The sequence below is a fragment of the Herpailurus yagouaroundi genome, unplaced genomic scaffold (assembly GCF_014898765.1).
Source record: "Herpailurus yagouaroundi ecotype Mexico unplaced genomic scaffold, PumYag 193, whole genome shotgun sequence".
NCBI classification, from domain to species: Eukaryota; Metazoa; Chordata; class Mammalia; order Carnivora; family Felidae; genus Herpailurus; species Herpailurus yagouaroundi.
This window is the reverse complement of record NW_024412424.1, coordinates 3,316,582-3,337,655: the sequence shown is the minus strand read 5'-3', so window position 1 is coordinate 3,337,655 and position 21,074 is coordinate 3,316,582. Positions and strand designations below refer to the sequence as shown.

At 50.8% G+C, this 21,074-nt stretch overlaps 2 protein-coding genes across 6 annotated transcripts in view; one reads left to right on the top strand and one right to left on the bottom strand.

Annotated features, from left to right (window-relative positions):
- Nucleotides 1–17,352, bottom strand: part of MAU2 (MAU2 sister chromatid cohesion factor) — a 30,511-nt gene extending 13,159 nt beyond the window's left edge. The window contains exons 1-10 of one of the 4 annotated variants that reach the window (XM_040445033.1): nt 17,049–17,352; nt 8,682–8,699; nt 8,219–8,284; nt 7,461–7,556; nt 5,700–5,794; nt 3,342–3,369; nt 2,882–3,037; nt 1,503–1,649; nt 1,325–1,415; nt 66–169 (exon numbers count right to left, since the gene is read on the bottom strand). In XM_040445033.1, the coding sequence (XP_040300967.1) occupies nt 66–169; nt 1,325–1,415; nt 1,503–1,649; nt 2,882–3,037; nt 3,342–3,369; nt 5,700–5,794; nt 7,461–7,556; nt 8,219–8,284; nt 8,682–8,699; nt 17,049–17,324 (1,077 nt within the window). In that variant the 5' untranslated portion in view covers nt 17,325–17,352. The remainder of the gene's footprint in view (nt 1–65; nt 170–1,324; nt 1,416–1,502; nt 1,650–2,881; nt 3,038–3,341; nt 3,370–5,699; nt 5,795–7,460; nt 7,557–8,218; nt 8,285–8,681; nt 8,700–17,048) is intronic. The other 3 variants (XM_040445031.1, XM_040445032.1, XM_040445030.1) reach the window with 3 other exon arrangements.
- Nucleotides 17,353–17,588: 236 nt separating this feature from the next.
- The window catches only part of SUGP1 (SURP and G-patch domain containing 1), a 32,210-nt gene continuing 28,724 nt past the window's right edge, over nt 17,589–21,074 (top strand). For both annotated transcript variants that reach the window (XM_040445029.1, XM_040445028.1), the window contains exons 1-2: nt 17,589–17,713; nt 19,782–19,956. In XM_040445029.1, coding sequence (XP_040300963.1) covers nt 17,680–17,713; nt 19,782–19,956 — 209 coding nt within the window. In that variant the 5' untranslated portion in view covers nt 17,589–17,679. The remainder of the gene's footprint in view (nt 17,714–19,781; nt 19,957–21,074) is intronic.

Sequence of the window (21,074 nt, the reverse complement as noted above, 5' to 3'; positions counted from 1 at the left end):
CTTATGAGACGTGGCAAACTCCCAGTAGTTTTCCCACCCGTGTGCGTGGCCTCTGGTGGCATTACCTCCTGCAGTGCAGTAGCCTTGTGTCCCGTGACAAGCCTGCACATGATGATGTGCTCGAGCAGGATCACTTGGAAGGAGGACAGGATAGGGCTGCAGTCAAGCACTGGGGGTGAGAAGTGAGGGTGAGCACTCAAGGTACAGCTAGAGAAGAGACCCCAGGAGACTGACACAGAGCCTCCTGGGGACTTCACACCCTCCACCTCGCACCACACTGGCCCTGTGGCAACCCAGGTCTGAGCCCATCTGCCCTGCTGGGCACCAGCTCAGCACCAGCTCTGTCACCTCACTTGGTGTGGTGCCCACTGCACCCTAAGAGCAAGGGGGCTCATCTCCTTCTCCAGGTGGGGAGACAGGCTCAGAGCCAGGTTTTAGTGATCAGAGTGTTCTAAGAATAAGAAATCCTAAGAGACTGGTCTTCCATCCTCACTCTACTCTGACCTAGGGGAGTGCTCAAGAGCACTCTGGACACAATGGTTCTAGAAATGTAGCCCAGGAGATTGAAAGTGTGCAAAAAGGCCTCAGGCAGCAGTGAGGGAACCCAGCTATTGGCTTCCTTGAGAGGCTGCCCTCATACTGGAACCAGACAGCACCCACAGCCCTTTCCCAACTCATCTGGAGGGAAAGAACTGCCATTTTTGTGGGTTTTGATTCTACAGTCTTGAAGGCTCCTCCCCCAGTGGCACTTATGAGGGCACAGGAAGCAAATGAACAGATTAATAGGGGTGCTGAGCCAGCCATGGACACATGCAGCTCTCAGATTCTACTAGTCACAGGACCCTGGGTCCCACGAGATGGATTAGTTGAGCATCCAGGCAGAACCCAAGACCTCTAGAGGGCCTGCTATTGGTCAGTGAGATTGAAGCTCCCATCCCAGTCTCACCAAGTGTGATCCTCAGTCACAACACTGAGCACAGATAACAAAAGTGGCCGCCGACTCCTAACAGGCTCTGATGGGGACCCACTAACCCTCACACTCATCTTAAGCAGTGGGGGGATAGGACAGAGATAGTTCAAGACCCCTCCTGGCCACAGAATAAGGATCAAGCCCAGGCTTGGCCTGCTCTGCCCCTATCCCAGACTGCCCCCATCTTCCTACTGGGTTAACAAGACCCATGGGGCAGGGACTCATGGTGACTGCTCAGCACTGCTGTCATTCTGGATTCTTCCGGCTAGCATAAGAGGTGGCACTTGTGCCACCCACCAGGGGGCGCTGTGGTTATGCAACGTGCCAATGGAACACGGCCCCACTGAGACTTACTCTTGAGCTTCTCCAGTTGCATGAGAGCTTTGTCTGTGTATTTCTGTGCCTTCTCCAGGTAGCCGGCCTGCATGGAGTGCATCACGGTCACCTGGCAACAAGACCAGACAGCAGCGGTCACTGTGACCCTCTCCTCACCACCCCCAGCCACCCTGGCCCCAGGCCTCTAGAGACTCACCAGGTAGACGAGCACACACATGTGCTCCTTGGGCAGCCAGTGGAAGAGGTCAGCAGGGTTGCTAGGCAGGATCTCATCGTCGTGCAGCGTGGAGATGGTCTGGATGCACTGCTGCAGCTGCTTCAGGCACGGCTTCACACTCTTCACCTGGAGCAGGCGAGTGGCACCACATGCCTGAGTGCCTGCCCACTCCCACCAGGTGCCAGGCCCCAAAGGACACAAGGCTCCCACAGTGGCGGCTAACCAGGTCTTGCCTGTCCAGCAACTTTTTAGCCCCCTCCTTCTAGGAGCCCCTGCTATGCTCACTACTTGCAGGAAGCCCACCCCCAGATTGGTCAGCCAGCTCTCAGGGAGCATGGTAGGACCAGGTAGGTCATCTATGGGACTAAGGCTTGGCCACCACCCGGTGCTGGGCCCAATACCAAGTCCTGCGAGAAGTCCGTCCAAAGACCCTGTTCAAATCACGTTTCTTCTTTCCTGTAGTAACCCCAGGAGAGAAGGACAGGGCTGGGGCAGCTGGTTATCCCAGGGGGTGGGAAGTGGCTACCTGGGAGTCCTGCAGATGCCATGGTTTGTACAGACTGGCCTCTCTGCACAGGGAAGCCCTGTCCCAAGGCCCCCACAGGCCATTTACACAGCCATCAACACCCCATGAGTGTCTGCTCTGTGTTTCTATGTGTTGAGTGTGGTGCTTGGCTCAACAGGCACAGCTGGGTGCAAGAGGGAGAACAAAGGAAGCCCTTCAACAATGAGACACCTACTCGGCACTTTCTGGGGCCTTCACAGCCACTAGGCTCCACCTGCGGCCTCCCAGGACACCAGAGAGGTCCTGCCTGTGGTTGGTCACTAGGACAGGGTGGGGAAGATGGAGTAGCACCCCCAAAAGGCTGAGACGTTCACCCATGCACAAATGCAGCTGCTCCTCGACCACACGAGAATTACAGCTGATCCTGTCAGTCCCTACTTGAACGGCATAAAGCCGTCATCAGCTGGGGCAGGGGGTGGGGTGTGGACAGACACTGCTTGAGCACCCGCTGTGTGCCAGGCACCATGCCAGAATCCTCAGTTTATTCTCATGGATTCCCAAACTGCCCTTAGATGCCTTCAACTGTCCACGCACTGAGTGGACATGTGCGCCACAAATACTCTTGCCATTATGCTGGGAACAGGAGACTCCCATTCTCGGAGTGCCCTCTGCTCACAGGGACAAAGCACTTGTGCCAGACCATGACAAGGTGTGGAGCAGAAGCTGAGCTCTCAATGACAGCCATGTTGTGTGGCTAGTGACAGGATGCAACCACAGAGGTGGCATCTTGGCAGGAAGCCTACTCACAGCCTGCTCAATCCCCATCAACCCTCACATGGGAGGCACTACGTACCTGCCCAGCATCCAAATAGTGGGTCACCTGGAGCACTAGGAAGAAGACACGCAGAGACTCCTTCTGGATGGGGTTCCCCTGCCAGTTCTCAACTATCTGTCCACAGAGGGTCAGCAGCGGGTGGACTTCCTGCAACTTGCGCTCCATCAGCAGCAGCTGGGGAGGGAGACGCAGGTGGTGGGAGCACCCCTTGGTGCACAGGGCTGCCCCCCTCCAGGGGACCACCAGCACCACAAAGAGGGCACAAAACAAACCCAGGTTGCCCCTTCCTTAGCACAAATCCCACAACCTGGAATCTGAGTTTCACTTCTGAACCCAGCAGGGGCACCAGGGCCTCGGCCTTGCTGCAGCCTGCTGTACATGAGGGTCTGGGCCCCCAAGGGGGGCTGCACCATGGCAAGTGAGCAGGGCCTGGCTTCATGTCCTCCAACCAGCCCCACTCCACCCAGCCTTGACTTACCATCCCTTTGCTGAGCAGGAACAAAGCCCTGGAAAAGAGAGGGTGAGTCAGTCTGTGGGGCCCTGGCATCTCCTGGGACGACTGTGCCACCCCAATGTTCATGGGGACCTAATGTGCCACTTCTGGGGATAATTAAGTGGATGACAGCAGTCCCTGGTGGTCTCCAGCCCCAGTGAGATGTGTTTTATTTACAACTGTTCTATTTTACTCTATTTGATCTTTCTTTACTATTTTTGCCTGGTTTAGATGTTCATGAGGCTCCAAAGCCCAGAAGGCATAAACAGGTGCTCAGAAAGTGTGGAAGAGCAGAGTATGGAATGGCAAGTCTGCCATAATTTCACCCTGGCTGACAGTGTAGACAGGGCCTCTGTGTCAGTGGATGGCACTGGGCAGGGGGCAAGCACACAGGCTCAGGTGCCTGAACTCAAATCCACGCCTCTACTTCCTCTTCTGAATCCTTCAGATTCTCCTGAGGGTTAAAGAGATAAACTCAGGAAGCCCCAGGGACATCAGCAGCCTCACCACCCTGTCTCAACCCTCAGGGGGCAATGAGGCCAGGAGATTTCTAGAGCCAACACTGAAACCTTTTTGTAACTTTCTAAATGTGTGTGTACCGCTATCATAAGCATAAAAATTATAAAATGAGCATGTTAAGAAATTTATTATTTTTGGGGCGCCTGTGTGGCTCAGTTGGTTAGGTGTCTGACCCTTGGTTTCGACTCAGGTCATGATCTCATGGCTTCGTGTGTTCGAGTCCCACGTTGGGCTCTGTGCTGGCAGTGTGGAACCTGCTTAGGATTCTCTCTCTCCCTCTCTCGCTGCCCCTCCCCACTCATGCTGTGTCTGTCTCTCTCTCTCAAGATAAATAAAAAATTTTTTAAAAATATTTATTATTTTTAAAGGTTTTATTTTTAAGTAATCTCTCTATCCAACGTGGGGCTCGAACTCACAACCCCAAGATCAAGAGTTGCATGCTCTTCTCACTGAGCTAATCAGGTACTCCAAGCTGTTAAAAAGTTGAGAACAGCCAAAACAACAGGGGAAGGAGCCGGGCCAGCCTGGCCTCAAACTCAGCTCCAAGGTGCCTCAGCATGCTAGTGTGGGGCAGGGGCTGCTGCTTTCAGGAATCCTTGTGGTCGTCCAGGCCCCCAGGCCCCCAGTTTGTTCAATATCAAAGTCTCCTTCCTGACAGTCTTGGCAGAATCCCCGTGTGTTCCAACTGACACCCCATCAAGTAGGTGCCATTCCTCCCATTTTCTGGGTGAGGAGATTGAGGTGGGGAGGTCACAATCACATAGCACAACAGATGCCGATGCTCCAGGCCACCACACCATTCCTTGTTGTTACTTCATGGCAGGCAGACTATAGGGTCTACACCCAGGTCACCCACCCAGGCCGCCTGTCCACAGTGGCACAGAAGCCTGTAAGAAGACACTCTAGAGAGAACATGTAGAGTGTTCAGCTGTCCCCATGCCCTGTAGGGCCTGTCACCATGAACCTAGTGATAGCTACAGCACAAGGGGGGCAGGGAAGGCCAGGAGTGTGGGGCCAGGGTATGTGACAGCCACCATCTCAAGGCAGGGTAGCCAAGAGTCCAAGACAGCCTAGGAGGAACTGAGTGGCTCCTCTCGGGCACTTTCAAGTCTAGAGCTCAAACAATAGAGTTGGGAACAGTTGTTTCCCAACAATTCCATGGGGTAAGATCAGCCTTGTGAAACTTAACTTTCCAGAACCCCAATGCATACAACAGAATAAGAGCACTGTTGTCTGTGCCTGTGTACTGCAGAGGGCTCTTCTCTTCAACAGGAAAAGAGGCAGACAATCTGGACACCTTCATGGAGGGTACACAATGAAGCACCAGTGCCCTCTGACCCCTGATCCCAAGGCACCAGTCTCCAGACCTTGGTCTAAGCAGTTCTGTGGGTAACATGAACCTACGTCCCCTCTTTTACACGAACGTCCACTCATTCTGTCTCCTGTTGTACATCTAAAAGCTGGGACACTGGGGCTGCCCACAGGCACTGCCAAGCACATCACCTTCTGGGAGCACTGCTCTTGCATCTGTGCCAGAAAGGGGCCAGCCCAGCACATCATATGAACGGTTTTTATTTTAAGAGACACTACGTTCTTGCAAGCACTGAGAATGCAGGCTGCTCTCCCCTTGTCAGTAGCTTCTCCCCTCCAGCTTCATAAATCGATGGGGCAAGAGATGTCTGGTGCTGCTTTAATCGCCACATTTTTTTACCATGCACCAAAGTGATCCCTCTTTTGAGCCAGAATGCCAATTCTCTTTGTTGTCCAGGACAAGACAGCCAGCTGTTTCCAAGGGGGAGAGGAGTGTGGATAGAGGGTGCCTACCGTGTATACTCAGATCCCACAACTCGGGCGTACTCAGCCCCCACGCCCAGGAGGTCGCAGGCTGACACCAGGTCCTTCTCAAGCGTGTGCAGTTGCTAAAAAGGAGAGAGAGCAATGACGCTTACTTTATAGCACCTACTACCTGACCTCAGTGCTCTGTTGGTGACTTAAAACTGAACCTCCCCACACCCCAACAAAATTGTCTTAATGTCAGTTATGAGCTAAATCAACCAAATTATCTCATCACATTAATTGCTTTGGGTACAGAACTCCACTTCACCTACAGTGTACCTCATTTAAGCTTAACGGCTCACAGCCAGCAGTTAATACTTATGGGCATAGACCCCTAAGACTTTGTGAGTGTGTCTGTGTGCTTTGCAGATTGCCTTTGGGGGCAGTCACTAGGGAGGTGGCCAGAGGATCCCCAAGCAAGGAGGGACTCCCTCAGGCATTAAGTGCCTATAGATGTTTCAAACAGAGAGGCTTTAACAGGTTCAAAGGAAGGTACACTTGCAGGGCCTTGGTCAAGAGCTTGGGTTCCTACATGCATGTGGTGCCCAATGACTCAGGTGACTCAGTCCGGCTGTACAGGCAGGTGACAGGGCTGTGTCATGAAGGGTAGGTGAGAGCAGCCTGGTGGGCAGGGAGGTTCTGAGACAGGAGAGACTGGAATCCAGCCAATGAGGGGGAGGTATGGGCAGAGCCCACCACAAAAGAGGTGTCCCTCACAGTAGAGCCTACTGTCCTTCATCTTGATCCCCAGCCGGCAGGCCCCTCCACTGCAGCCAGGAAGGCCCAGCCTAGAAAGCCCCCCAACCAATTGAGTGTCTCAGAATACAGGGACGACCTATATCTGGGGAGATGAAGGGAGGACCTACACGGAGCCCAGGCTTGACTCAGGCATTCATTGCCCAATAGGTAAGTGGCAATCTCAGCTCAGTCCTTACAAAACACAGTGGGCTACTGGCAAGAAATGCTCCCCAAACAAATTTATTTTTATTTAAAAAACTTTAAAGTTTACTTATTTATTTTAATGTTTTTATTTATTTTTGAGACAGAGAAAGACAGAGCATGAGCAGGGGAGGGGCAGAGAGAGAGGGAGACACAGAATCCGAGGCAGGTTCCAGGCTCTGAGCTGTCAGCACAGAGCCCAATGCGGGGCTCAAACTCATGGAGTGTGAGATCATGACCTGAGCTGAAGTCGGATGCTTAACCGACTGAGCCACCCAGGCGCCCCAAGTTTATTTATTTTTGAGAAAGACAGAGACAGTGTGAGTGGAGTAAGGACAGAGAGAGAGGGAGAGACAGAAGCCCAAGCAGGCTCCACACCACCAGCACAGAGCCTAATGGGGGGCTCCAACTCATGAATCCGTGAGATTATGACCTGAGCCAAAACCAAGAGTCGGATGCCTAACCGACTGAGCCATCCAGGCGCCCCTCCCCATATTTAAATGAACACAGGCCAAATGAAGCACCAGGAGAGAGGGGAACATGAAGACAAGGCCCTGTGTCAGCCCCCAGGGGGATGGACACTCCCACCATCACCTTAGGTGCTGGCTGTTTGGGGGTGGGGGTACTGCCAAGGACGGAGGCTGGTTAGCAGGTAAAAGAAATGTCCCTGTGTCCCCACCCATGCAGTGCAGCAGCTTGAGGAGGGTCTGTGTGTCCTGGAGTTTGTTATTTGTACTTGGGGCACACCTGCCCCAAGGTCACAGCCCCTGCTGGGCCCCCATGCTTCTTGGCTGGGTCCATGGTACTCACAGCAAGTTGGAAGAGCAGGCGGCAGTGCCAGTATGGAGTCTGCTGTGAGATCTGGATCGCTTTCCGCAACAGTGGCTTTGCTGTGTCTACAGAATTCTGAAAGGAAACAGTCAAGTTTGGGAAGGAAAAAACAAGCCGGCAAGCAAGCTGGATTCCTTATGCAGCAGCTGTGGCGCCAGAAGGCCACTCCTGTTCACGCTCACCAAAGGATCTGTGGGTTGCCAATTTACTTTATTAAAAGAAGAAAAGATTTTATTGGACTCACTGGCTGGGAAGTTTTTGCATTCCTCTTAAAATAACTCCTCATTCAACTAACTTTAGTCCAAAATCCCGAACAGTCAAATTAGACGACAAATTACCATCTTTCCTGTTCTACAACCAGAGAGAGGGGCCAGGGATGTGAAGTGTGTAGTCCCTGCTGCCCAGGGAGCCTCCCACGTGACTGCTCAAAGTGAGGAAAGGTGATTTTCAGCTATGCCTGAGATCACAACCAGGTTAAGAAGGCATATGGACTTGTTAGGAACTAATCACCTTAAACCTAAGAACAAGGCTGTTTTCCAACAGTCTTTGGTAAAAAGATTTTGCTGGCTTTCGTTAGCAGGTGACGACTCATGGATGCTCTGTGCCAGGGCACCGGAGGTAGAAAAGTAATGGGAACTATTAAAAGCCAGCAGAGAGGCCACTCCTGAGAGCCACAGTTTGTCATTGTGCCTTTACTACAGGGAAAGTGACTTTGCTTTCAGAAACCTTGTTCTTACCTCTTGACAGTACAGCTCGGACAAAAGACTTGCTGCTTCAAACTTAACATCTTCAAACTGCTGGATCTAATAACATCCAGTTAAGGAAGGAGAGACACTGCAAAGTGGTCAGTTTATAAGGGCCACAACTTGGGGTTCTTATGTTACAGCGGCTGGTGGGAGAGAAACATCCTTGCCTGTTCTGAAACCTCAAGTTCACGTTCTCCTCCAGCAGTCCCTAGTTTTGGTGCCACCTGGGTGCAGAGCTAGCTGATAGGACATACAGAGGAGCATGGCACCCAGGCATGCCATGCTGGTCCATAAGGGTGGCCACATCGAAGAGGGTCTTCAGGTGGGGCAACGCCTCAAACTCCGGGGGGCTTCATGGGGGGGGGGGGCGCGTTCAAGTTTGCAATACAATCTTTATTATTTTTTTCAAATGGAGCTTTCCTTAAAGGGAACAGTACCAACAAGAAAAGGATACTTGCTGCGATATCAACCACTGAAAAGAAAAAGAAAAAAGAATTAATTCTCAAACACTTGATGCCTGCTTACTGGCTCCACTTCAGGGTTTAGACAGGTCGTCCTGTCACCAAAATCTCCAGGTGCTCAGTTAAGGGGGAAGGTGACCTGCTCGGCCTGAAAGGATGGGAAAATGAGCACCTGCTCCTCCTTCGGACAGGAGTTTTCTGTCCTGCCAGCCTCCAGAGTCAGATTTGGAGCCCCCTCCCACCAAAGCAGAGATGCTTCAGGAGTATAGACAGCCCCGCTGTACCACTCACTGCAGTACACTGACAGCTGGTAGACAGTGACACAAGAAATCAGTTACAACTGGAGAGTGGGTCTGCAGGTGTCAGTCCTTCCTGAAGCAGCAACACTTACAAGATGCTTATGGAGGCGCCTGGGTGGCTCAGTTAAACGTCCAACTTCGGCTCAGGTCATGATCTCGCGGTCCGTGAGTTCAAGTCCCGTGTCAGGCTCTGTGCTGACAGCTCAGAGCCTGGAGCCTGTTTCGGATTCTGTGTCTCCCTCTCTCTCTGGCCCTCCCCCGTTGATGCTCTGTCTCTCTCTCAAAAATAAATAAATGTTAAAAAAAAAAAAGATGCCATGGACATCTGGGTGCCTTGGTCAGTTGAGTGTCTGACTCTTGATGTTGGCTCCGGTCATTACGTAGTGGTCATGAGATTGATCCCTCTCCTTCACTCTCTGCCCCTCCCCTGCTTGTGCACACACACGTGCTCTCTCAAAACAAATGAATGGACATTAAAAAAAATCTTCCACTTTATTTTTTTTAATTTTTTTAATGTTTATTTGAGAGAGGGAGAGACAGAGCACGAGTGGAAGAGGGGTAGAGAGAAAGAGGGAGGCACAGAATCTGAAGCAGGCTCCAGGCTCTGAGCTGTCAGCACAGAGCCCGATGTGAGGCTCGAACCCATGAACCATGAGATCATGACCTGAGCCAAAGTCGGACGCTTAACCGACTGAGCCACCATGGTGCACCAAAAATCTTCCACTTTAAAAGATGCTTGGAAATGAGCAAAGCTAGCCTCAGAGTGGACACAGGAGAGCTCCAAGAAGGAGTGGTGTGGGCAAAATCCAGCCAGAGGATTGTGGGGACAGTTCTAAGACCTGACCTCACTGTTCTTCTCTGCTGGCACACACACCAGCACAGGGTTCAGATGACATGCTCCCACTTGGAGACTGCTGTGCCCTGCAGTTCCACGTTCCAACAGGAGGCACTGGTGAGGGTGTGCATGGGCCAGTCCACCACATGAACTACACCAACCACACTCTGTCAGACCACCTAGGACCCAAGCATGCAACTGACACTGTCCTTGCCGACCCACTCATCCTACATTCAGAGTCGTGGCAACTGCTGGCGGGAGGATCCAGCGCCGAACAGAAGACCTTGACTCACTATGCTCTGTGGGAGAACAGTGTGTGCGTGGATGACAGCCTGGATTGGCCCTTGAGGGTGATGGTGTAGAAAGTGAGGGGGAGGTGTCCCCAGGCAAAGCGGGAGTGGGAGATGCCCCAGGCAGAGGAGAACCCATGAAAAAGACGGAAGGCAGGAAGGTGAGGCTGGAAGGCCCAATGGATCTCTGTACCATTAATGTGGCAGCCCTGCCTATGGATCAAAATGCCCCAATATCATTCCTGGAGCCTATCTCAGTCAGAGTCATAAAACAGAAGCACCTAATCAGATCTGGGTTTAAGAGCACCTAGAGACAGCAAAGAGAATGCGAAGGGAGGAAGAGGGGCCCAAGGGGCCGCTGGTCTTAGGAACAGAGATGCCTCTGGGCCTAGGGTGAATGCTGGTTAGGAAATCGCAGAGCAGGGAAAGACTTGGAACTGCCTCTGACACCAGCTGCCTGCAAAATATAGGTGGGCCAGAAGGAGGCACTGTGGGAGCAGGTGAAAGGAATGGAGACCAAAAAAAGCCCCAGCACTACTGACAAGGGTCCTTCCTGACACACATGCACGTACACACATGTAGAGCCCAGGCAAAAGGCTTCCTGCAGCCAACTTGCGTGTCCCCTCCCAAGGCCCCCCTGCAGCAGGGACAGAAGGGGCTCAGGGTTCCCATGGAGGCCAAGCCCGTTTCAGTCAAACGGGTGACGTCAATGGAGCCAATAAATACAGAAGTCGGGGTGTGCTTTCTATAGAACCACTTCCTCCCCACAGGGAAGGTCAGCGTAGCAAGAGAGGCTCCTGAAGGCCACCAGTTGGAAGGAGAGGGCAAACCAGTGGAGGAACCTGTGTGACTGGACACATGGTTGGGCTGGGAGAGCTACAAGACTGGCCCTTGTCAGGGCAACTCAGTCACTTTCCCCGGACTGTCAGTCAAACAACTGTCAAGGAACAAATGGCTTCACTTTTGTGTCTTTGTAACACTTGCAACATAGATTCACAAACCAGAAATATGTAGACTTCAGAAAACATACCTCACAATTGAAGTACAGAGGATACCTTATCTAAGCCTCCTATTTTATACAAAGTTGCTACCCCATCTATATTTTATGGCGTAATGCTAAAAAATAGCTTTATATCTCCTGCCTCATGACGGGAAAGAAGCCAAAGTCAGAGCCTCTCACTGCTGGGCAGCCTGCAGGTGCCGGACAGGGATACAAACTAACATATTAGAAATTCCTGAGGTCACCTTGGGGCTCTCAGGGTAAGTGAGGGGCACCACAGAATCAGTACAAGCTACGAGGGGTGGAAGAGCTTGAATGAGCATCTCTCTCTCATGCCTGAAGATTCCATCCAGGGCTGAGAGAGTGTCAAGGCTTCTTGTACCTCAAAATACAGATAAATTTTTTTAATCAGGTTTTTAAACCACAAAAATGTATAGAAATAGTTATCGACTGCAACTCCTTTGGGATGGAAGCTCAGCACTTAGAAGCCAGCCTGCCTCTTTCTGCTGTGTGACCCTGACTAGGAGAAACCCCTTCAGCAATGTCACTGACAAGTTGGAAGTGGTCCCTACCTCATGGGTTTGTTGAGGATCCAATGAGACAGTGTCCCCAAGAAGACCACATGCAGAGCCTAGCATGTAGAAGGTGGCAACAATACCTCAGTGATTCCCAAGCAGGAAGAGGAAGAATCAGCGGTTGGAGGGGAGGCAGGGGGACGAGTTGGTGGAACCGTGAAGGGATGGTTCCTAGACAGATTTCACATCCTGAATTCAGACGAGACAGAGAGTGAGAGTGAAGAAAATAGAAATGAAAACAGGAGGAAGCACAGACCACACTCTTCCATGAAAATGCTTAACGCCAAGCTCTGCAAATACACTTTCTGCACAAGGTTTTGCTCCCAGCGATGGGGCATGGAATTTGGCAGGACATGATGCTGAAGGATGAAAGATCTGCTCCAGCCATGCCTGCTGATGAAAGGCCCAGAACTAAGTCTTTTCGGGCCTTAGGGAAGCATTTAATCACTTGCTGAGAAGGTAAGCCAGAGATTCGCAGGTTAAACCTGGAAGTGGGGGAGCCTGGGTGGTTGAGTCGGTTAAGTGTCTGACTCTTGGTTTTGGCTCAGGTCGTGATCTCACGGTTTGTAGGGTGGAGCCCTGTGTTGGGCTCTGTGCTGACAGCATGGAACCTGCTTGGTATTCTCTGTCTCTCTGTCTGCCCTTTCCCCACTCGTGCTTGCTCTCTCTCTCTCTCACAAAATAAATTAAAAACAACAACAAAACAAACCTGGAAGTGGAATTAACAGGCACCCAGATGACACAGTTTGGAGCTACTTTCTAAGTCAGGTAAGTGAAACCACCACTGAAAAGCAGCTCCACTCCAAACTCAAAGAGTAAGCAAATATGGCATGGATGTGGGATACCACAGTCAAAACAAATCACTGTATAATGAATGACTACCTAGATTATAGAAAATAATGCACAATTCATTCCAGAGAAGCAGCATTTATTCCTCCGTGGCAATCGAATCAGCAAAGTCTAAGGATGATGCTGCATTTCTTGACCAAAGAATAAAGAGGAAATGTGATCAAAAGCTTAGTTAAGGGGGTATAGATCTACATCTAAGTACAGACACAAAGATTCTCCTGACTCCGCAGAGGATGTGCAAATGACTGAAATGGGACTGTTTGCTGGAACAACGGTGTAAAAATTAGGCCAGCGAAGACTGAAAATATACCCAAGAATAGGTGTTCAGCAAGAGGAAATCCCAGGTGAAAATGAAATGACAAGGAATACAGTATGAAAGAACCTGCAGAAGACAACTTCACACATTCTCTAGCCAAGAGATTTCTCAGGAAAGAGACATCTCTTACAATCATGAACTGGGACCAGGAGTCCCAGAGCAGCCCAAAATTCTGGTAACACACACACACATCACTGCCAAAACCATAATCTAAAAGGGGAGACTCTCAGGTGAAGTGTCCAGTCATGCACCATAAGAGCTACAGGAGTTGTTGAGCAGACCCAGGGAGTGAAGAAGCCAGCAGGGGCTCCAAGGGCCCATAGAGGCAGGAACCAATGAGAGACCAACAGCTGTGACCTCAAAGAAAGCTGCAGAGGGGCGCCTGGCAGGCTCATTTGGAAGAGCACGCAACTCTTGATCTTGGGGTTGTGAGTTCAAGTGCCATGCTGGGTGTAGAGATTACTTAAAAATAAAATCTTAAGGAAAAAAAAAAGCAAGCAAGCTGCTGAGCAAAGGGAGAAACAGCCTCCATACCTTTGATAGAAACACTTAATGGAGGATTCTTCCAAAGTTGGTCAATTCATGAAGCCAATGGGGATGTTATAGGTTTTCTACACAGGTTACAAATGCAGTTGAGGCAGTTTAGATGCTGACAGTAAGCAAACAGAGGATAAATAACCTAATTTTGTATTAAAAAAAAAAGTGATTACCAGGGAGATTGGGATTTCTCAGAGAGAAAGCAAAAGATGTGAAAATAACAGGGAAGCTGAATGCGGTACTAAGTTTAGGTGGGATTGTCTCTCTCTCCCTCTGCTCCTCCCCTGCTCTCTCTCTCTCTCAAAACAAATAAATAAACACTTAAAAAAAAAAGTTTTACCTAAAGCACTCATAAGTTAGAGAAAACGTGTTCAGAAAATAACAGTAAGAGGAACGATCAAGGAGAAAATAGTCACAAAATACTGCAGTCATTTATGTTAAAATAAAATTAGGAAAAAAAAAAAAAGGTTTTGGGGCACCTGGCTGGCTCAGTCGGTGGAGCATGCAACTCTATATCTCAGGTTTGTGAGTTCAAGCCCCATGTTAGGGGTAGAGTTTACTTTAAAAAAAAAAAAAAGAAAAAAAAAAAAAAAAGCTTTTTGATACTCTGTGTTGGCTCCCTGAAAAGAAACTGGAACTTCTTTGGCCATTTGCTCTTCAGAACTAGAAACAAACCACTTCTAAAAGAAGAATATATTCCGATTTTTTTATTGAGCGAGTCTGGGTAAGAACGAGTAAAAGCTGATAGCACCCTGATTTGGGGGAAATCACAGGACCAATAAAGAGCGAAGACAAAGAAAGCATGCTTATGTTGCAACACAATAGGAGATAACATACAATTGCAGAAAGAAAACAGCATGGAGAACAGCACTTTAACTGAAATCTGGACAAATTCCCAGCTGGGGATAAGGGATTTCCAAGTATAATGTCAGTATGAGCTACAGAGGTGACCTTGTGGCTCTGTGGAAAACCCCACAAGATTCAGGGTTCTGTAAAATCAAGGGAAGGTGCTTCACAAGCATAAGGGTTTAAATCATGGGTCCAAAAGCCCAGTGGCTACAAGGAAGTAATCCGAGGCATGGCTGCTTCCCCTGCACAGCACTGGGTGGGCAAAATGCGACCACATACACAGCAACTATGAGCCACTGCTAAAAAAAGAGTGAATGCCCCTTGAGCAAGGAAGGTGGCAGAATTTGTTGTTAATCCAGAGAAGAGAGCTTTAGAACCTCAATTCACTGAAGGCACTGGGCCACCAGGCCTAAGCAGTCAGTCTCCAGCACCCCCACACCTAAGGAAGTCTGGGGCTTCATCTAATCTCAGCCTCATCACTGCCTAGGAGAGACCTTACACTATCCCGTCACAGGATCGACCTGACATCCTGAGTTGTTCTCCAGGTTTGCTTTCCCCATCCCATTCAGGCCTTTGCTCAAATGTCACGCCTACAAATAGACTTTCCCACTACCTCTGCCAAAAAAAGCTCCCCATCAACTCCATCTCTTCACCCTGGACCATATTTTCCACGGTTCTTCTACCAGTGCCTAACCTTTTACTACATATTCAATGTTTGTCTTCTTTACTAAAACATAAGCTCACGTTGACAGGGACTATTTTAGTCATCCCTGATCCATAGCCCTTAGAATAGAGCTTGGCACCTGTTGTGAGCTGAATATCTGCTGAATGAATAAAAGGGGAAAAAAAAAACAAAACAAACAAACCTAGGGGCGTCTGGGTGGCTCAGTCAGTTAGGAGTCCGACTCTTAGTTTCTGCTCAGGTCATGATCTCACAGTTTGTGGGTTCGAGCCCCACATCAGGCTCTGCACTGATAGTGTGGAGCTTGCTTGGGATTCCCTCTCTCCCCCTCTCTCTATGCCCCACCCCTACTCGTGCTCTCTCTCAAAATAAACGCCAAAAAATAATAATAAAAGAAAAGGAAAAGAAAAAGAAAAAGAAACAATAGTGACTTATTGTCTTGGCACTGAAGTTGGTGACCTTGAGCCCAGGTTTGAGCCAGTTTTGTTAATAACTTGCTGTGTAGCTTTGGGCAAATCACTTCATCTCTCTGAACCCATACTGCCTCACTCCTAAAACAAGGGAGATGATCAAGGAAGGACTAAAGTCCCCTTCCAACTCTCTACAGTTTGCAAAGATCTGAGATCTTCCCAAAGGCAATTCATTACTAGCCACAGGTGGGCCCGGATTTACCGCAGATAGATAAGTTCTAAACATTTAATTTGATTCTTGGGGCGCCTGCATGGCTCCGTCGGTTAAGCATCCAACTGCTGATGTCAGTTCAGGTCTTGATCTCACGGTTTGAGATGGAGCTCTGCATTGCGCTCTGCACCGTCAACACAGATTGGGATTCTTTCTCTTTCCGCTCTCTGCCCCTCCCCAACTCATGCTCGCTCTCTTTTCACTCAAAATAAATAAATAAACTTAAAAAAAAAAAATAAAGAGGCGCCTAGGTGGGTCAGTCAGTTAAGCTTCCAACTTTGGCTCAAGTCATGATCTCACAGTTCGTGGGTTTGAGCCCTGCGCTGGACTCTGTGCCGGGAGCCTGGAGCCTGCTTTGGAGTCTTGTGTCTCCCCCTCTCTCTCTGCCCCTTCCCTGCTTGCCCTCCATCTCTCTGTCTCAAAAAGGAAAAATAAACATTAAAAGAAATTAAAAATAAATAAATAAATAAAAAACTTAAGTTGATTCTTCTCAAGAAATCTCTAAGCAGAATAAAGCTGGGTAAGTGGCAAATGGAGGCCCGGTCTGACAGGAGCACAGTGTTCCCGTGATAAGAAACAACGCCAAGGCCAGAAGAGGCACAATGACGGCCACTGTCCCACACTCTTTGAAGCCCCGAGATCCCACAAGTCAAGACGGGGGGATGGGGTCTTTCTTCTGAAGGGGACAGACTAAACAGATGGTGGGAGGAAGAGAAGTCACCATGGATACAGAAAAAGCAGAAGCTTAGACATCCCCCACCCCACTCCACCAAATGGTCCTGGAATGTAGGCCCCCCGGGTTCTACCTCCTTACAGGATCTTAACCCCTTCTCTCTGAGCCTCTGCCTCCCATCTACGCCTCCTGCATCAGTGATAGGGGCTTAATACCCTCCAGATACTTCTATCAGACTTCCGGGTCTAGGGAGAGGATGCCTTCTTAGGTTTCCTGAAGAGACCAAACTTCAGGCTCCCAAGGGATGCCTGAACTGTCTCAACTGTCACCTTGACCCTCCCCTATCCTGAGTCACTTCTGGAAGGAACGGTCATGATGATGCCCCCGGGGCTGAGCCCTGGAGAGCTGGAAGCTCTCACTGGCAGGACCCACTGGCAGATCTGGTGGCGTTCCCATGGGCGCCAACAAGATGATATCCTCCCGAAATCCTGAAGAATCTGGGGACCCTATTGCTCCTGATGAGACAACTCTCGAGTACCCTGAGAGGGGTCCTGGGGCCCTGCGTGTCACCAAAGACGTTAAGTAAGGTACAGAGAAAGGCCCTCGGGTGCCCTGAGAGGCTGGCGGCTTCGGGGTCCTGCTGCTCGTCCTGAAGTCGCGCCCCAGGTCCCCGAAGACGGGCCAGGAGGCCCCTGCCCGCCGGGGTCGCAGTCCGTCAGCCCAGGCCCCGAAAAGAGCCCGCGCCTCCTCCCTCGCGGCCGGGTCCGCGCTCACCGCCTTCTCCAGGTGGCTGCGCGCCTGCTCGCTGTTCTTGGTGTGGTGGTAGAGCACGGAACCGAGCTGCAAGTGCGTGCGGGCCTCGATGCGCTGAGGCGGCTTGAAGGGGAACACGGCCTGCAGGCAGTGCACACACAGGCGGATCTTGGGCGGGCTGGAAGTGCGGAAGTGCTCGGCGAAGCCCAGAAGCGCCAGGTACCACGACTCGGCCGCCTCCGCCTGCGCTGCCTGGGCCGCCGCCGCCTGAGCCGCCGCCGCTGCTTGAGCCGCCATTTCGGCCTTCACAACAACAAGCCGCCGCCACAGGGAGGCGGAAGCAGGAGCTCGGGGCGGGGCGGGGCTCTTCTCACGTCTCTCGCGAGAGCTGCCGCATAAAGCATTCTGGAACATGTAGTTTGTCTTTGGAGTGTCTGAGGCTCCGGGAAGGTGTGAGAAAAGGCGATGCCCTTTGGTCCGCGGGACTGAGACCAGAAATTGCCAATAGGCTGAGGTTTGCTTTCCTTGGGGAAAGGCTCCAGGTATCCACGGAGTGGCCAGGCTTGGTTGGCCGACACAGACTACATCTCCCGTCTGGCCATGCGCACTATAACTAGTCTTCTCAAGTGGAACCGGAGCATTGTGGGATTGGATGAGTCTCAAGATGGACAACCGGGATGTTGCAGGTAACAGCTCCCGCCTCCCCTCAAGCGTCCGCCTGGGTCCTCGGGGCTACGCGTCGCCGTTTCGTCGTCCCGTTGGGTTTACCCCGACCTATTAGCCCCTCGCCTCAGCCCCCAGGGCGTCCCGAAGCGGCGGCTTCTGCATCTTCCCGGTCTCTCGAGACCCCAGACCAGTTGCTGCCCCCACCGCCTGGTTTGCTGAGGGCGCGGGTATTCCGTAAAGGCCGCCACTGGGGCAGTCCTGCCCTCTCTTTCCGAAATAATCGCCTTCAGAGCTGCTCAGAGCTCTGCTCCCCGAAACAGCGGCAACCTTGGGCTGTCCTGCGCCCCTTTCTTCGAGCAGCCGCCGTCTGGCCTGTGTCCGCTTTCTGGAAAAGCTGCTTTTCCGAACTACTCTAGGACTCCTTGTACACACTTACCTGGGTCTTTCGAGCCCCTACTTGAACACAAGGCTTGCCTTTCCCTCTCTCCCAGACTAGCCGCGCCCCCCCCCCCAACCTCCGACTGGTTCAGCAAATACTGTGTGCCAGGCACAGTGCTAGGCGCTAGGGTTGCAGTGGTAACCAAAAAGGGCCCTGCCTTCCTGAAGATTACTTTCTACTGGGGCGTCAGACAGTGCACCAAGAGGAAATATTTACAGAGGTTATAATGACGTGAGAGAATGGAGGTGGAGGCTGCTGATACTAGGTAGTCAACGAGGGTCTTTTTAAGCAGAAAGCATTTGAGATGAGAGGGTGCCAGTTATGGGAGTGCCTGGAGGGAAGCTTGTCGTTTTGAAGAATATCAAGAATGAAGTGGGGGGCACCTGGGTGGCTCAGTTGGTTGAGCGTCCGACTTCAGCTCAGGTCATGATGATCTCATGGTTCATGAGTTCAAGCCCCACATCGGGCTCTGCGCTGACAGTGCAGAGCCTGCTTGGGATTCTCTCCCTCCCTCCCTCTCTCTCTCCCTCTCTCCCCCCACTTGCTCTCTCTTTCTCTCAAAATAAAGTTAAAAAAAGAATGAAGTGGAAGTGAGGAGGGGAGTCATTTCTGAAAGTCAACTTTCAGAATTTGGATTTTATTCTGAGTCCCATGGGATGCTTTTGAAGTGTCTTGTTCATTTCTACACTTAACACGGTCATCTGAAGACACCATTATCTTTTACTTGGAGCCAGTACACCTCCTTATTGGTCTCTTGCTGCCACCATGTACTGTCTCCAAGTAGTAGCCGTAATGACCTTAAAAATACTGTTTGCCAGCATAATACTCCCTTGTCACTTCCCAAAGCCCTTTAAGTAAAACCTGGACTCCTACATTGGCCTCCCACCCCCATTCCTGTAACAGTCGACTCTGGCCACACTGGGCCCTTGCTGGTCCTTGATTATACTAGGCTTCTTTTTGCCTTAGGCTTTTGCAACTTCTCCTTATTCTGCCAAGATAGTTCCCCATGTGGCTTTTCAGGAGGCTGGCTCTTTATCTTTCTGGTTTTAGCTTAAGAGGTCTTTGCTAACAGTTATTTTCTGGCTGCTCTAGCTGTATAGGTTGCTCTTCTATTATTCTTCCCTCCTTTTTTTTTTTTTTTGTTTCTATCAGAGAGCTCTTAGGATTTTGTGGGTACTTTTTCATTGTAAGTCTATTGTCTTTTTACCCCAAGGTGAGATCCGCATGGACAGAGACCCCTTCTCTAGTTGAGCAGAGCACCTGGTACATAACTCAGTAAACATTCATGGAGTAAATAAAGAAATGGACGCTTAAATGTCTGTTGATGCAGGCAGCAGCAACTGGGCCGTTCCTGTAGCGGCTGCTGAACGTTTGTGGAGCAATGATGATTTTTTTTTTTTTTTTTTTTTTTTTCATTTTTAAAAAACAAAGACAGAGACCAAGCAGGGTTGGGGGGGGGGGGGGGGGGGGGGCCGGACACAGAATCCGAAGCAGGCTCCAGACTCCAAGCTGTCAGCACAGAGCCCCGTGCGGGGCTCGAACTCACGAACCGTGAGGTCATGACCTGAGCCGAAGTCGGATGCTCAACCAACTGAACCACCCAGGTGCCCCCTGCAATGATGATTTCTGATATGCTTCTGTCTCCCCAGGGAAAGCTAACCGGTGGTTTGGGGTCGCACCTCCCAAGTCTGGAAAAATGAACATGAACATACTTCACCAGGAAGAGCTCATTGCTCAGAAGAAACGTGAAATTGAAGCCAAAATGGAGCAGAAAGCCAAGCAGAATCAGGTGGTCATCAGCCCTCAGCCCCCACATCCTGGCGAGTAAGTGCCCCTTGTGGCTGGATTGGGGTCTTAAAGGGTCACTGGCAGAAGTTTTTGTGTTCAAGGTCAGTCAGGTTATACCTGCACCTGGCCACAGCCTGATGATGCAAGGAGTGACACAGATGCTCTTTCAGGAGGCTCAGATGGCAAGAGAGAAATGAGGGGTATGTGGGAGCTCAGAGATGGCCTGCCTGTATTCACCAGTTATTTAGTGCTGAGCAGCTGTGGCCTTGGGGCCAGAGATGTAGCACAGAGCAAAGACCCAAACTCCATCTCTATCCTTATGGGACTCATGGTCTACTAATAAAGGGAGTGCCAGTTCTACCCCCAGAGCTGCCAGTGGCTAACATGAGGTAGAGTGTTCCCTGGTGCAGCGGCCACTGTAGGGGCCCAGAAGAGGCTCTTCTGTGTTCTCAGAGCCAGCCTGTTGAGGAAGTAGGGAAAGGCCTGTCTGGCAGAAGGCAGGAAGGGAAGAGAGCCCTTTTGTGTCAGGTGGCTAAGCTGTTGCACCAAAGGAATTGTTTCAGAGCCAAGCAGGGGGTAGATCAGGCAGCGTTCCCTCCTGCCTTTCCTGAGAAATGTTGAGGGCTCCCAAGAGTTTTGAGCAGGGGTGTTGTGATCAGGATGACAGGATCTAAGAATTTCAGGCTGGAGATCGATAATCAGAGAGGCAGGCCCCTTCCTCTGGGGTGTGAAGCATGGAACATATTAAACCCTCTCCAGAGCTGGCCCAGCTCCCCTCCCACGTTTTCTAAGCATTTGTGGCATCTCCTTGAGGGCAGAACTTAGACCTTATTGTTTCTTTTTTTAAGTTGATTTATTTATTTTGAGAGAGCACGTGTGTGCACGAGCGGGGAGGGGCAGAGAGGGAGAGAGAGAATCCCACGCAGGCTCTGCGCTGCCAGCACAGAGCCCGACATGGGGCTCCATCTCACAATCTGTGAGACCATGATCTGAGCCAAAACCAAGAGTTAGATGCTTAACCACCTGAGCCACCTATGCGCCCCTAGACCATATTCTTATGGTAACCCAGAGCCTGGGGTCTCTGAGGCACTCATGAATGTGGAGACTAGATATGGAGTGATTTGTAAGTCAGTGGGCTTGTGGGCTCTTGCCCT